This window comes from Python bivittatus, unplaced genomic scaffold, assembly GCF_059951505.1.
Source record: "Python bivittatus isolate LINGU-HERP-01145 unplaced genomic scaffold, Pbiv_v1 ctg000850_np1212, whole genome shotgun sequence".
NCBI classification, from domain to species: Eukaryota; Metazoa; Chordata; class Lepidosauria; order Squamata; family Pythonidae; genus Python; species Python bivittatus.
Genome location: NW_028277112.1, coordinates 47,496,829 through 47,514,590, shown reverse-complemented (window position 1 = coordinate 47,514,590; position 17,762 = coordinate 47,496,829). Strand labels below are relative to the sequence as shown.

Genomic DNA, 17,762 nt, shown 5'->3' with positions numbered 1-17,762 from the left:
CTCATCCCATTATGCAGCTGCAGGCTGTGCCCCCTCTTATCTGATCATTCCCTAGGCATCATCTCTTCCCCCCATCTCCCAGTGTCATTCCCACATTACAACTGGCCAGAAGATCATCTACAAGTGGAGAAGATTTCAAACAACTGCCAACTTGCCCATCTCAGCAAGTTCAGCCAAAAAGCAGAATGCAAGGAGCTGAAAGAAATCCCTAAGAACCCTAGAATTTAATCACATGACCTACAGGTAGTTGTTGTCACTATTGATGTCAAAGTACATGAGTCTATCATTAGAAAAAAGCTGCACAAATTCTGTCTACATGGGAGGTGTGCCAGGAGGAAACCTTTATTGTCCAGAAAGAACATCAGGGCAAGATTAAAGTTTACTCATGAACATCTAGCCAAAGACCAGGACTTCTGGAACAGTGTGCTCTGGGCAAACGAGGCAAAGATAGATTTATTTGGCCACAGTGCCAGAAGATATGAATGGCGAAAGCCAAAGTTGGCATTTCACCAGAAGAACCTAATACCAAAGGTAGAGCATGGTGCTGGAAATGTTATGGTTTGGGGCTGCTTTGCTCATCAAGGCCTGGGCAGCTCACCAACGTAGAATCCACTATGGATTCTTCATTGTACCAGTGGGTGCTTGAGGATAATGTGAGACCATCAGTCAGAAGATTGAAGCTCAACCAAAAGTGGACCTTGTAACATGACAATGACCTAAATATTCCAATAAATCCACCAAGAAATGACTGGGGAAAAAGAAACAGAGGGTTGTAATAGCCTATTTCTGTAATAGCCAAGTCAAAGCCCGGATCTAAATCCAATTGACATGCTGTGGAGTGAATGCTGTGCATTCAAGAAATCCTCAAACATCACACAGCTGAAGAAATTCTGCATGAAGGGTTGGGAAAAAACTCCAGTCGATCTCAGAGACTGGTAGATAGTTAGAAGACCTACTTGAGGTTGTTTGTGCCAAAGGGGGCAATGCCAGATATTAGAGTCAAGGGTGTACTTATTTTTTCCACAGAAGGAAACAGCATATCTGTTAATTTTTTGTTGAATAAATGATTGCAAAGTCAATTTTTCATAGCTTTTTTGTTCAATTATATCACCTTTATCTTTATATCAAGATAACATATTGATATGTCTGCGTATGTTAAAAAAAGAGAAAAAAACTTTACATGGGGTGTGCTTACATTTTTATATAACTGTATTAGCATTTTCCAGTCATCTAATTAAAACCAACAGAATCTAGTGATACCATTTGGGTTCTTCTTGCTGATTTATTTTTTGATGTTACTAAACATTTAGGATCAATAGATCATATGACATTCACTAGTGAGTCTCTTATACGATAAATAGGTGCTTGAGAAAATTACCTTCATGAGAAAAAGTTGCACAAGCTTTAAGCACACCCACATTAACCCTGGTTATTATGACTGCAGTTCTGTGCAGAGAGAAAGATTTGTATGTCAAGCTGATACTCTACAGCTATAGAATTCTGGAAGCCCTAAGATAAGTAAGACACTGTGTGTATTTCACAAGGCATTCTTCTGGTTTTGTTTTGTAGCCTAACAGCAGTGGTCAAGTAGTAGGGAAAATGCCTGGCCATTTTACTCCAGTTTTGGCACCCTCTCCCCATCACAGTGCGGTGAGACCTGTGACCTTGACCATGACAGACACTAAGCCCATCACTACATCCACTGAAGGTGAGGCATCTTCACCTACAGCAACCAGTAAGTATTTTGTCTAGGGAAAAAAAATGTCCATCAAAGGATCAAAATACTTTCAAATTCAGGCCAGTAAAGGCGCCTTTTCCTGCTATTTGACCAGGCAGATACTTACAGTTAATAATATAACATCATGGTAGTTTTTATTCTACAGTTATTAAAAATCAAATTACTCTGCAACCTTTGTGACAGGGCAACCCCTGTAAAAGAGGAAAACAAATTAATTTGAGCAACAACTGCCAACAGAGAATAAAAGCACATTCAATTTTTAAATTTAAGATGGACATTCTAACAATATTGAGAAGCACAGTCAAGATTTATAGCTGCGAAGCTGCTGACACCTGAAATCCAGAGAGAGGAAGAGATCCAGCCGATTGCTCCTAAGTGAGCTTTCATGCAGAAAGCAAGTCCAGAACATTAGACCTCAATTAACTTAAGTGTTTTAATTCATTAGAATAATGAAAACCCTTCAGAATATCTATATTTGAAGAGATTTAAAAACTTCTGTGTAGCACTCATTCATTCACTATGTTCAAAAATGTGTTCTTTATCCTATAGTCTTCAATGGAATTGCAGTTTTAGAAAAATACTCTAACTTTGCTAGAAACAAATTACATACATTACAGCAGTCATATTAAGTCTGCTGAAAAACACTCTTGCATGTTGTGTTATCCATCCATTTGCTCTAATGGCTTACCAAACCCTATTCAATGGAGAGTTTTCAACACAAGTGGCCACTAGTAATGTGAGGATAGTGGCATGAAACTTGCATAGTGAAAAATATATACATTCATTTATTTTCTTACATTATTACTTCCACTTGGTTTTCCCACCACCTGAAAATACATCTTCCTAGTTTTCATAAAACTGTTCAAGTAGTCCTTGAATTAACCTGCATCTTAGTTGAGATGTATTTTTGCAATTATAGAACAAACATTAATTTATTGACTATAATTCATTTAATAAGTACTTGCAATCAGTGTTAATGCCTGACGATTTGGTAGGGCCTGCATAAGAGTTTAAATTAAAAATATTTAAAAGAGGGGTGGGAAACATGTGGCCCTCCAGATGCTGTTGAAACAACTCCCAGCAACTCCAGCTAGCATGTCGTAAGAGATGCAGAACCTGCAGTTTACTCACATTGAAATCGATAGATTGACATCCCTACTGGTTAAAACAGTAATGAAAATTATATTAATTGAGCTAAGTCTGAAATGTACTCATTGTATGTAATGAAATGTAGAGTTATAATAAGAACAGAAAGTATCTTAACAATCCTGTGTGGGATGGGAGAGTGAAGGAGCTTCCACCCCACCAAGAAGTTGGTGGAGGGATTGAGTTTTTCCCTACCCAGCTTTTTAAAACAACAAAATTCCTCTGTGGTTTCATGGGAGAAAATCTGTTTTCAGGCAAAGATCCCAACCTTAGATTCTTCTGCCAGCAGTAGATTTAAGCTTGTGGATTTTTCTGTAAGTTTAACTTTGACATACAGTACAACTAGGTCTCTGGCAGAGGCTCACCCTTGGTTGATAGTAACCACTATTGACAGCTGTTTGGGAGAGTTAGAATGCTTCTGCTATGATTAATGCTAACATTGGTATAAAGTAATTAATCAGCTAATAGTTTCATAATAACTTATCTTCTAATTTTTCATTTCGGAAACTCATATTTTTCAACAGCAGCAAAGAAGCTTTTAATGATCTAAAGTACCACATCTATCAGAACAGAATGGGAATATGGCTTCAGATTTGAGTTGGATGTTAGAGCTTTCATTAAATCTCACCAATGTTCCATCTCAAATGAGCACTTAGGAACCATTACTCAAATAATACGTTAAATAGTGTTAAGAACACATAGGGAATATTAAACATTGTAATAATATGAGGACTTATTATAGGTCTTCAAGAGAAGAAACATATTATTACAACAGCAAAATATATTTAAAGAAATTCTACTTCTGCATAAAGATTGCATGTTTCTCAACATTAAATATTTAACGTATATGTTTTTAATGTACCATGAAAAATGGCACAGGTGACATATCTAAAATTTATTATATTTTACATTTTCTTTTATGAAGGAGTTTCGCTGTGTATCTAAGAGATTATTTTATTGAAGAAGATACTTTCATATTTATTTCTAATAAATCAATACTTATGATAAGATCTGTGGCACATAAAGGCACCAACACTTATTTAGCTATAATTATATATTTTTAGCTAATTATTGCACATCAACATTGATCCACTTAAACTTTTTATGAAAAAAAGATAAAATTATTCTTCCCATTACAATGAGGAGCAAACACCCGCATTTCTACACCCAACTGTAGACGTATTATTTATCATGGTTCTTCAGTGGATTTTTAAATGGTAATTCTTTAAGAAGCCATATGTGTATTAATTTGCAAAAAGTGATTCTGTATTTCTAAAATTAATCCATCATTTTTTATTTACTTATCCATTCATTCTTTAATGGTTTGGTTTGGCGGTCACAATGGTGTTGTTATAAAATTAATATGGATAACTCAAAGGTAGAAGATAGAGCAAAACCACCTGTTTCATTCGACAGACTACCATGAGCAGCTAGCAGTTAGTGCCTTTGGACCTATTCTTGATTCAAAGGGTAGCCTGTAGAGGAAAGGGTTTATCTTCTTTTTCCCATGCACATGATTCTACAGATGAAAATGTTAGGGCACTCTACATCATAGGTTGAGTAATAGTTCTTACATCGTCTTTTCTTCACAAATACCTACATTTTGAAAACTGTTCATAATATTATAGCTTACACCAGTTATTTCAAATAGTTAGCTCTCCCTGAAAAAACCCTCAGTGCTTCATAAAAACAACTCTTAAATCAACATTTATGTTTTGAATTTAAATAATAATAGAAACAATGTATCTTTTTCCAATACTTACAGAAAGGCTTAAGGATTAGTTTTATCTTGCTTGTGATTTCATTTTTAATATAAAGTGGTGAAAGAAGATGAAAATCAGATTGAATTAACTTCTCTTAAATGAAACTGGAAAAACATTAAACTATTTAGAGACTTTATTACTGATAATGTAATTCTATGTTCATGCAGATTCCATTGAAGTCAATAGGTGGGCTTGAATCATACCCTTAACTAGATTCATACTTCATAACTCTGAGTCTCTCATATTTGAATAATACAAGGTAGAAATTCATAGGTTTCTATCTTTATCAATATGTTTTGTTCTTCCTTAATCAGCCTATACAGCTTCAGGCACATCCCAAGCCAATCGATATGTGGGACTAAGTCCAAGAGACCCTTCCTTCCTACACCAGCAACAGGTGGGCAAGTTTCACATAGGTATTAACAATGAAAAATACAAATATTTGCAGTAAGTTCCTTCATATTTGATATCACTGACATCTTAGTGTAGAACAGGATCTCTATGAAGCCTATAATATATGAAACCTCCTGTATTTACCTGATTAATCTTTCAAAAGCATTCTTTTTAAAGAATATAGAAAGCAGAAAACATTGCTGATCAGAATTAAGGAAAATTTGATTCTTTAGCTGTTTAGTTTTTCAGTGTTTCAGTTTTAAACCGTTGTAAAACTGCATTAGCAACAAGTAGTTCCAAAAAAAGAATTATATAATGAGATTCTGTTGCAGAATGTCTTAATTCCTAAATTATTAGGTTTAAGGTGCTGTGTTAATGTCTTGTGATGCAAGATTTTTTTTCTTTTTCCCTAGGTTCTAATATAAGTTACTTTTCAAGTAGGGTTTTATACTTTACATCTCATTAATGCTGGGCATTTAATGCAATTTTTTTTCTTCCAAACTTGAAAATATATGTTTAGGGTAGACGTGCATTAAAAAGTCATCCAACTACATACAGGGTCATACAGGAACCCCATATTATATAGAAGAAAATGGAATTCTAGTTCTCCAGAATTAATATATGCTTCATGATAATGAATATGGCTGTCTTTGTCATTGCAATTTGGTGGGCATTTGTTCATGTGAACTTTTGTTGTGATATAGCTAGATACTGTATCGCTGAATCTGGAAACCTTTTTGTGTGCTCCATGCCAAAGTGTGGTAATTAATGAAATTCAACAAAATCCATAGACTCAATAGACTAGGATAAGATGCTTTGGATTTTAAATCCTATCAGCGATAAGGGATTTTGAAAGTGGTTGTCCAAAACATCTGGATGGCACCCTCCCCTGTAATAAATCACAATATATTGAAAACACTTGTATATAGTAAGGATTTGTGTTCTCTTTGTTTTGTTTTGTTTTGTTTTATTGGTGAAAGCATCAGTAAAAGATACCAAAATACTAAATAGGTATTAGTTATTTAAATCAGTTATTTTCTTATACGATGCTTACAATTTGATAAAGATCACATTATATCAAGGTGTTTTATAAAAAATATATATAAATTAAACATAAATAAGAATAGATCCTAATTACATAAGTAGAAACATGACTTATGTAAAGATGCTGGTGGTGTTAATTAATAGCTATAGTGCCCTGGACATGTTTCCATCAGCCAAGCTGTAGTAATACCACTGTTTGCAATTCTGGAATTGTTACATTCATAATGAATATATTCCTTCTAGGTACACAATATACTCTGTTTAGAAAATAATGAAACCATTTAAATTCAAAAGGAAAGCAGTAGCCAATTTTAAAATATCACTAAGAGAACTTGTCACACATTTGCAATATGGAAATTATCAGTGCTTCCTCAAATCATTTCCTGCTGCATTTTGTCTTATGACATTAAGAAGATGATATAAATATGTCTCTATCTTTTCACAGTAAAAATAATATTGTAAGTTAAAGATAGAGTTAAAAAGCTTCATGAGATAAAAGAATGCAGCATAGAAAAATTTTTCTTTTTAATTTTAATATATCTAAATTGGTTGAACATTCTTATTTGACGCTGTAGCCAAGCAGTGAGTTTTGCACTGTGCCTTCCATATAACTGAAATAATCTGTGGTGTGGGTATGTATTTATATATTTGTTAATTTATCAGATGCATATCCCACCTTTATTTGTAGAACTTAAGGCAGTATTGCTGCTGCCTCTTGTTTTCCTCCCAAACAAGAGCTCTGTGAAGTGTGTTGGGCTGAAAGTGACTGGCCCAAAGTCACCCAGCTTCCATGCCTGAGGGAGGACTAGAACTCATGGTCTCCCGGTTTCTAGTCCAAAATTTTAAGTACATAGAACCATATATAAACAGGATCTTAGATCTAGTTTTAAGGTAAAATTATTGTATAAACAATAATTTTGAGCATGGAGCTATTTATATCACATTCTTTAAGTTCATGCAAGAATAGTAAGATCCATATCAACATTAATTTAAATGGAGCTCTATTAAACAGTATTAACCCATTTTTCATTGTGTAAGGATTTGAAACTCTTTTATTTAAATGCGATATTTGGTGCATGGAGCAGAAACAAAGCAGTACTGTATTAAAATGTGCATCAAGAGTGTTTTCTAATTTTGAAGTTAACTTTTCTGGATTTAATCTTACATTTTTTCTGATACCAGTTCATGGCCCAGATAATGGCAATATTTATTTATTTTTATGCTGTTTCTAATCCACATATTTGTTGTTAAAACAGTCCCATAGTGCAGAACAGTAAAAACAAAACCATTTATTGTTTTACTAGTTTCTTGGCTTTAACTACAGGTTTATCAAAGATTGGCACTAAAAGGCCTCCATGTTCAGGTCAGCATGCTATTTCATTCTGCATGCTAAAGACATCACTGCTATACTGTAGGTTTATCCCTGCTAGAAATAGAATGCGGGAGTAAGACTTGAAGCAGTATAATACAGTAATAAGCTTGTGGTGTAAGTTAAAACTAAGATTAAGTTGCAGGCCTGGTAAAATAATTTTATAAAAAAAATTCCCACAGTGTTCTCCCCTTTTTTACATGCATCTTATTCCTTAAAACGTTTAGGAAATGACAATGCAATATAATTTTATTTTTTGGAAAAGCACCCACGCTGAAATTGTCCAAATTACTTGGGTAGAGTAAGGGTTATGCTTTGGTAAGATACAAATAAGATTGATTTATTATGTATTTTTCATTACTTTACAACAATTTAAAAGGGACCACTCTTCTTGTGGCAGATCCTAAATGCATTTAGGTTATAATAGACTATGATGAATGAAAGGAAAAATCAAGAGTTACATGAAATAAAGGCCATCAATCATTTTATATTAGCTGAGAGAAATTCTAAATTAGAAAGCCAATGGTTTTAGTTCCAGAGAGGTGTTTTAAACATCCACCATTCCTTTTAATACACTGATCCTTTAGGAATAAATATTCTTATAGGTACATACCTTGCTTCACAAGATTGAGGTTTGTAGAGATTTATTCTTTTCAGTTATAAGAGGTATTGATGTTTAATCTTGAGTGCTTTTTTTATTGTTGTTGCTAAAAGGAACCATAATATAGGCTGTATAAATTGTAATAATGACTATAAATTTAAGCAGCTTATATTGTTGCTGATTTTTCTTATAAATAGTCTCTCCACAAAATAACAATTTAGTAGAGTTTCCAGTAAAACAATTTATTACAGAGAGTTGCTGGAATATTTGCATTTATGGAAGCATTATAAATACAGCTTTGAAAGATTATATATACTGAGAGCCAACAGCAATACATTTTAATTTACTGACCAGGTTATTATGAAAAGCATGTAACTTAATATACTGTTATAAAGTCAAAGATATTATTAAAAATAATAAATTAAAAATTCATTTTTCAATGGTTGTAACTCTTGTTAGTTCCTAGCTATTTAGGATTGCTAAATTTAACTTTGAATTTAACAAATAGTTCTACGCCAAAATAGCACATTCTAGATATTCAGATATTGACTGTTTTATCCTCATTCTCCACCCAGTATGAAATTATTCTGTGGGTAGAATGTAGTGCCTCCTTGATTCAATAATTGCACAAAAGAGTTCCTCGTTAATATCAATAATAATGAAGTAATTATTCATGAATTGTTCTTTAACAGTAAAGAGCTATTTTCATGGTTCTTAATTTTGTTATTAAATTTTCATGCAGTTAACAGTTAAGCACTGTGTGATTCTACAGAATCTGCAGAATTCTGTAGTGAAAAGTTCACCAATGATATATCTCTTAATTTTTCTTTAGTTCATCTCTGAAATAAATGTTGAAGATATATTTTGTGGTAGAAACTGATTAAGTTCAACAGGTAATACTGCTGACTGAAGTTACTAGAATGTAAATTCCATAGAGTATTCCAGAATTTTGTACAAAGCATAGAAATTTTGAAGTAGATTTTTGGAAAGGTTTATGGGAATGAGGAGAGGAAGAATGAAGAATGGGACTGCTGAACTTAAGTAATTTATTCAGTCTGGTTCACAGGCATACCATCTATGATTATGCTTACATCTTCAGGAAAGTATCTTCTTTCTGAAGGCTGTCAATATAGTTATGATAGCTATGGAGGTGATTCCAGATCAGATTTTGTTTTCAGGAGGAACTGATAAATCCCTTAATTATTCTTCTCAGCAAGTTTCCCCAGACGCTTTTCATTCAGGAAATGAACTTAAAAAAAAAAAAACTCTTTAAGATTTATAAAAATAAAAATAATGTGAAAGAAATACTTAAAACAAATAAGCTAAAATTAAATAGTAATTACAAATTATATTGAAAATATTGGTATTCCATGTATTAGTTTCATATAGTCATTCCAAAATTGATACATCTTTAATATCTTGGCACTGCCTAACATTATATGTAATTTATTGCTGCATAGAAATAGATATTCCTAGCATTATTTTCAGACATATTTTTTGCCTTTCTCAGGTTTTAAAATACATTTTAGAATACAGAACTACTAATTATCTTTATTCATATTACATAAGATCTTGATTGTGTCTCAAGATACATTTTCAGTTTTTTTAAAGGATTAATTAGAAATAAGAATGAATTCCCTTGTTGAATTTGTTCACAGCATATAAATGAAACAGAAGAGATAGTTTCAAGCACATTTATTGTCTTAAAATTGCCAGGATGATAAGCCCTCTTGCTTTAGGCAGTGACTAAAAAGACCCTACAAACTTAAACAAACTTAAATTCAGGAAATGGGCTGTCAGGCCGCTCATATTGTGTGCCTTATCATAACTGGCAGCTTGACGTAAAATCTGATCATATGACTGTCAAAAGAAGCATGTAAATGAATAAGAGGTCATCTTTTACCTACTCTTGTTGGAAAGGAAACACATTGAAAGGAAGTTTCAGTCAAACAATGAGAATATGCAAATGTATATAGGTTTCCTCCAATCAAGAAAAAAGCACAGCAGGCTCTGGTATAACTAATTAATTTTTAGAAACACAGAGACCTATACATGCACTCACTTAAAGAATTACCCAGAGAAATGTGGAAGGAAAACAGTTCTATTCAAATTAGGAATATTAAATGATACACGTATTAAAGCTAGTCATGATTTGTGATTTGACCCAATATTTAAAAACAGACAAGACTTTCAAAACTTGTTTTATATTGCCATATCACCATAGGCTGAACATTTTGCAAAATCAAAGAAGAGTTGATGGCATTTTAAAAACGTTGCTGGTACAATGCTTGGACTTTTTGCCTTAATCAGCACCTGTTGCCATAACAAGAATGTTGAAGTTCTTCCATAAATAGCTTTCCTCATGATGAACTTTAGATTAGGATTTCAGTTTCAAAATTAGTTTAACCGTAGTTCAGTTGGCTGCATGCAGGTTGTTCAGTTGATAGTACATGGGGTTTTAATCAGGATGAAAACAAAGTTGTTACATATTCAATTGGTTTGGTTATTCATCTCTTTAAAGCCAAGACAAATAGGGGTAATGTAAGTTAACATTTATATTTTGTTTGTGTGAAAGTGTGGTTATTGGGTGGTGATAATAGGGAATGAAATTAAAAACACACTTAGTTGGATTCAGATTATCTCCACAGGGTGACTTGCTTACTAACTCCTCTCTCACCCAGCCATTAAGCATCCCATGTATGTTGGGAGGTGAAGCACGGAAAATCTTTTTTCCCTACAATCTTTCTCCAGCCCCTATAACATTCCTGCCTGGGAAAGCTCTCTGACTTTGAAGCAAGTGGGGAAGGGTGTGATTTGGAGGCTGACAGGAGATACTGTGGGTGAGGAATAAGCTTCCCGCCTTCTGGTTCTGCAGATATAATCTTAATTCAACACACTCGGTATCTGTCCTGAGCATAAGTAAATACTACACGCTTGATTGTTAAGGGCTATTTTCAGTTCCCTGAATCTTGTAGAAGTAACATATACAACAAGCTGAGAAATATTTTCTAAGAATGTGGAACTCTACTTTTTATCTGACTTCTTATTCAAAGGGCACAGGATTAATGTGTAAAGAGAGAAACCAAAACCTGTTGACTACTTCTGAGTATACAATATTTGGGATTCAGAACTGACTCATTCTCAGTCAGCACTGCTTTGTATGCAAAGCTGGTGGTAGTGTAATTCCAGTAATAATTTGATTTGTAAATTATCTAAAAAGTAGATAAAGTAGGTGTTTTCTTTAACAACACCGAGGAGTAATTGCTTCCATTGTTCAGCATTAGAATTTCTGTGGAACATTCACAGATATTTTCATGGATCTTACAAAGTGTATTACTTCTGTGTTTGGGAGATTTCTGATTTGCAGTTTCCATACTTAGCTTGGTATAATGCACTTGCTTTCTTATGTAGTAAAATTATACAATTGAAGGCATAAAAACACAATTGATCTAAAGCTAATACTGTATTAACACACAGTCCTCAATAATGCCTCGAAAGGATCCCCCAGTTGAGAACATTTGATTCAGCATGGAGGATTTCCTGAGTGAAGAGGTGTTTTTCACACATGTACATGCACATACATATACAAAAGTCTTCCTTGAGAGAAAGAGGAAAGCTCCTTATAAGATCTTCCAGAACATTATTTTAAGTGCCAGGTAGCATGAGAACATGTAGTCTAAAGAGGGAAGAAGGAAGCATGCACTTCTTGGTTTGTGCACGGATTTCTTTGGGATTTGTTATTTTACTATACAGTTGATAACATCCCGGATATTAACAGAGCAGAAGAGTCAGGTGTATAAAGTAGGACATACCTGTGAAGCCATGCAGTATAGAATTCTTCCTATTCTGTGAAGAATGTATTCTGTAATTTAGGTAGGTTTTGTGTTATTTGGTCGTACCCTGATGCATAGAAATGTGCACTGGATTATCATACAAAAACGTCAGATTGTGAGTGTAATGACACACAGATACCATGGCCAGCAGTATCAGCTGTGTGGTGGTGAAATGGCCTAAAATTCTACCTCTATTTATCCCCTACTCACTAATTAAAAGTTGGTCCTCCAAGACATGATCACCATTTCAAAGCTGACGACATGAATACTGTACTATGACTATTTGCTTTACTATGCAGGCAGCATATTGCTGAACATTTGTGTATATCTGTCTGTTTAGTATAATTTCAGTTTTTTAACTCTGCTACATTCATATGGAAGGGTATGCAAATAGCACTTAAAATGTTTTGTGTGAACAATACGTGTTAAATCAAGTCTTATTGTCTTCTGTAAACGCCAGAAACTCAAATTCTACTAGTAACATATTACCGTTTTTATTCAAGACCTTTGAAGAGGCTTAAAGAACTACCTTGCCAAAACATTTGTTCAAACCACTTTTTAGAACTCAAAACATCAAGGAACATGGTTTCAGTCTGCTCAGCTGCTGTATGTTCTAGTTCCTCAATATTCTGGTTCTAGCTGTACTATCCTTCAGCAGGAGAGCAACAATTGTAAACTTGTTTTGTTAACTTAGCTCTCCTGCTAGATTACAATTAACAGAAACTGTAGTTTGCACACTCCATTCATGCCTCTGATTTTCTGTCATTTGGTGTTTATTTGCTTGCTTGCTTGCTTGTACGATTTCTGTCTTGCCTTTCTGCCTACAGGGCATTCAAGGTGATAAATTCTACAGTACAATGTTTACAAAACACCAAACTATGATTATAAACAAAATTAAAACCCTATTATACAAAAATAAAGTATTTTTTTTGCCCCAAAACTATATTTTAATGTCAGATTTTGATTAAGCCTGTGAAAATGCTATAGCTGACAGATGAATACTAAATCCCATTTTTATGAAGAAATAATTATTATATAAATGGAAAAACATACAGCAAAACTTTTATTTGACAAACTTTCCAACAGGGCTTCTCCACCCATCCACTCGCTTAGGTGGCTGCACACATCTTAAACCATGAATTAAACCCTTGCAGATTTAAAAAGAAACTGTTGGAAGAGATTTAAAAATGCAGCCAGCATACCTATGCCAGCAGCAGGACTTACCCTTTTACCCTAAAAATACACCCTTTTCTCTGCGTAGCTTCTGCCATTGTTACTATACTTCAAAATTATTTTTGTCTGCATGATTCCATTTCTGTTTAGTTACCAGTCATTTTGAGATTTCATTTAAAGGCAGGAGGTATAGAAACATTTAAAATACATTAATAAATAATTCTCTCTCTCTCTTTCTCTCTCTCTCTCTCTCTCTCTTTCTCGCTGAGTTCTTCAGATAATAGCTAAGAAAACAGTTGTTAAAAATCAGTGTTTCCATTTCTGAAGACTCAGCAACAGGAAGCACAGAAATGTTGCAGTCAGACAGGGTCAGGACAAGAATATAGTCTTTTCCCCAGCACATGTGTTTTTTAGGAAAGGAGTGTAATAAATTGAGCTGCTATGAAAGTCACTACTTAAACATTGATCGTTTAGAGCCACTTAGAGATTGTGGAGAAGGGAAGAAATCACATTTATATACAATTAATCATAGTCGCATTCTTGCATTTAATTCAAGGTGCTCTTCGATGCGTGATATATGTGAGAGTCATTTATAGAGATTAAAATCATACTTCTCTGTTTTCTTTAAAAGTTTAGATAAGGCTGATTTTCTCAGATATAAATATAATCACTATTATCTTTTCAAAAAAACTGCTAGCTGGTCTGCTGCTAGACAATGGCTATGTAGAGTTACATGGATAGTAGTTTCTTTAAAGAGCTATTCTGCTGATTTGATGATCTGGGAAATATTTATTTCAGCTTACATGTAATGCATTTCTCCTTGTATTTAAAGTCTTTTAAATGCTATTATCTTGAATTAAGAATTAGATTAGATTATTTTACCACTGCATGTTAAGAGATGCTGTATTCAGTAACACTAAATTAATCAACCTCTATTACAAATGCCTCTTTCCTTCTTGAACAGTAAGATAAGGTCTTTGTATAATTTTGGATCCTTTCCTATAAGTTGCATGTCATCTGAGTATCACCAAATGCATGCTTTCAAAGATACTGATTTTTTTTGTCCTTTTTTTCTGGAACATTGAATAATTTTAAGTGGTTTTTATTTTCTTTCTTTTAAAATTGATCATTAATATTTACTTTGTTTCCAGCTCAGTTCATAATATAATTAATTGCTAAATTCCAGTTGCTCTTTTATGCTTTGATTAATAGAAAGCATATTCATATAGCATTTTCTAAATGTGTACAATTTTATTTTGCACTGTAAGAGTTTAAAATTTATTTTTTTTAATGTTTTTTTTTTCACTACTACTACTACTTGGGGATGTAAGGTTTGTGCCATGTAAAATGCTAGTTTGCATGCATTCATTTAAATACTAAAAACTGTAGTACTGCTCGATCCATATCTGACTGCTAGGTTTCAATTGACAGCTGAGGATTTGTGACTGGACCATGAATCAAAACGGCAGGCATTTATACCCCAGTGCCAATGAGGATACATTGGGAATTACTTGGCAAAGGTAAAATTTTAATTATTTCCAAACCTAAACTATCTTGGGTTCTTCATTATCTGTATAAGTTGGCCTCCAGGATTAAATTTGTCAAAATTTAACTGCAAAATATCTGTCTAACATCTTTTGAATTACATGCTTTACATTAGCTGAAATGAACGTTACAGTTAAGCAGTTGGGATGCCAAATGTTCATTGTCAGGTATAAAACTGTGAAGAAAGCAACAGCAAAAATGTATGGGTAGGGATTTTGAAGCTTGCAAATTTATATTATTGTTATATTATGTTTATATTAGAAACATTTAAAAATAAATACATGACAAGCATGGGAATGTCTAATGTTAGGTAACACATATGAATAATGCCCAAAGGAACAATTTGGGAAATCATGTGGGCAGATTTTATGAATTTAGGAAATGTTCTCTGAAGTAAGGTAAAACTTTGTCTTAACTAGAATTAGCTAGTCTTCCCTTTCATAAAATTACTTTCTCTGCAGGTAAGGTGAAACTGCTACTTTGAAATAGATACTGATGTAAAAGGTTTAACATGTTAGTTGATATGTGTAATTAAGTAATTCTGATTCTTTGCAGAATTGCTTCTGATTTTATTTGATAAGGTCATGAAAAGGTATTATTTTCTCTTTTTTTCCCTTCTTGAAATATAATTCCAGATAGTTCCATAAATACAAGAGCAAATCTTCGGAGAGTTTCAAGAGATGTAGTGGGGTGGGATGAAAAGAGTGATGGGCAAGTGGAATCCTATGCTCATTCACTGTCTCCACTGCATGCAGGCACACACACACACACACACGCACACGTTTCCTTCTCATTTTATACCGAGAGCTGCCCAGTAAAATTATGAAGTCCTTCCTCCTCATTCCTTTATCCTCTGCTGCAATCTTGGAAATTATCACCCATATTTAATGGGCTTTCCAACTGGAATATATAATTGGTTATTATTGCCAGTCATTTCATTTAAGAACTGATAAATCTGTATAGACTGGACAGTTTGGCTTATCTCCAAATGTAAATAGAAAATGAACTCCATGAGTTCATTTCAACCAATATCTTGTCTTAAAATATTTGTGTCTCATGCTCAGTTTTGTTTTGAAAACTTCTCTAAGGAAGCATATTTTACAACTATTCTTTGAACTGCCTTAAATGTCCATGTGTTCTCTCCAAAAATATAACCTGTTTCTAATTTATATGGGTTTTGTGTGTTATGTTTGGTAGAGATTATGTACATTTCCATCATCATTGTCATAGTTGATCTTTAATCCCTCCCAAACACATTTTTTTTAAAAGTCTTGGTTAAATATTCCACATTCTGTAAGTCCTATAAAAGTTTCTTCTGTTTCTTCTATTTATTTGCTCCTAGATCTTTACAATTTGTCAGGATTAAAACTGGATAACATAAAACTGATTTTATTAATTATTTAGCCTTTGAAATAATAGTTCAGTTAATAACAGGACTAAAATGCCATATTTTAACAACAACATGATCTTGAAGACCAGTTTTTTTTTTAAATTTTTCATCTTAATTCCAGTTACCAGTTCTTCTGATTCATATCCTGTATTAAAGTGCTCCTGATGCCTACAGATTTTGTACGATCTGCACATTTCATAATAATACAGTCCCAGCCATCATCCATGTAATTCATAAAAATAGGTCTAGGGTTTCACCATGCAATACTTCTCTTTGTTTCTTTCTAAATTTCCTTTTTTATTTTCCATGCAACTGATTTTGTAAATATTTTCATGAAGTATTTCACTATTTCATGAAAAATAGTGTAAACCAAATGTATTAAAGAGTGTTATGAATAGTACCTGAGCAGTACTTTGATAGGACTAGGATCATGTTGGGATTCAAATCAAGGCAAAACAGAAGCTACCAAGTTATGAATCCAGTTCAAAATTCAGAAATCCGTTGCAGCCACAATTCCTCAAATGCTAGATAATTCTCTAGATAGTGGTCAAAATTAGAGTCAAGACCTGAAATGACTATGAAAGAAATTGAAGTTATATGGGGTTCTGACTTTTCTCCGCATTTTCTTTAAAAAAACAAAAGTAGCCCTGTCATACTGCCAATCTAAATAGAGAAAAGGCAGGAGTCAGGACAAGTGTGATCATTTTTCCAACTCAGAATTGCCCTATCTGAGTTAACTTGTTCTAGGGGGAGGGCGGGGATTGAATATGAAGGTTTCGTGTCATTTTTCCTATAGGTAGGAACAAAGTTTTGGGAATGCAATTTTGAAAGGACATTCTTCCATTCTTAATTGTATCTTCAGAGGTGCTGTGCAATTGGGACAGGAAAGAACCCAATCTAGTCTTTAGGAAAGACATTCAGAAGTCCATGTTATGAGTACCTTGTCTTAGTGTGAGTGAACAGCTGACCTTCATTCCAATTTTACTGGGTGATTCTGCCTAGATAGCCTTAGAAAAAAAAGGTTTTTCTGGGCTAGGCCAAAGGCTGTAGACAAACTGATGGTAATTTATTTTTATTCACAAGACAGTCCTACTGTATAAATAATTTTGGAGCGGTTCCCACACTATTCTTATCTGTTTCCTGGGACCATCCTTTTCTGTCTCTAGGATCATCATTATACTCGTTACTGCAAACTTCCACTGAACATTAATTGTTTACTTATAAGCCCTATTTTGCTTTTGTTTAGATAACTTTATCATATTTTTTCTAATCAGCTCCTAATTAGCCTTTGTATAGAAATCACTCTAAATTAAACATAGTAAGCACTGCCCAAACACATTCAGAAATAAGTTTTATTTAGCATGGTTTAATTAAGATTTAATTAAGCAAGAAAGGCCAATACAGTTCCTAGATATTAGCTCTAATATAAATTCAACCAATGTGTAAACTTATACAATTTTAGCAATATCTATATGCTCCATGTATGAGGTGATTCAAATTGGAACTTAGTTTAAGAAAATAATTGAAATGTGCATATAAATATGTGGATATGTTCACCACATGTTCATGGGGTTCTGTGGGAAGGTCAGAGTGGGACAAATGATGACACATGCATCATGACATTGCTCAAATGATGCAAACTACTTCATTTGTGTCATTATATAATTTGTATCATTTGTGTGATGTCATGATGGCTTCTGTTCAGGAAGCTGCAATCCCTAATGTTTGGTAATGCGTTGAACTAAATATTTAGAAATGCTTCTGCAA

At 33.5% G+C, this 17,762-nt stretch overlaps 1 protein-coding gene across 8 annotated transcripts in view; it reads left to right on the top strand.

Moving 5' to 3' along the window:
* NFIB (nuclear factor I B) overlaps positions 1–17,762 on the top strand; it is a 346,323-nt gene that overhangs the window by 310,159 nt on the left and 18,402 nt on the right. For 2 of the 8 annotated variants that reach the window (XM_088130118.1, XM_088130120.1), the window contains exons 9-11: positions 1,570–1,708; positions 4,962–5,044; positions 14,492–14,580. In XM_088130118.1, the coding sequence (XP_087986244.1) occupies positions 1,570–1,708; positions 4,962–5,044; positions 14,492–14,580 (311 nt within the window). Of the gene's footprint in view, positions 1–1,569; positions 1,736–4,961; positions 5,045–14,491; positions 14,581–17,762 lie in introns of all 8 variants that reach the window. The other 6 variants (XM_088130117.1, XM_088130119.1, XM_088130123.1 and 3 more) reach the window with 4 other exon arrangements.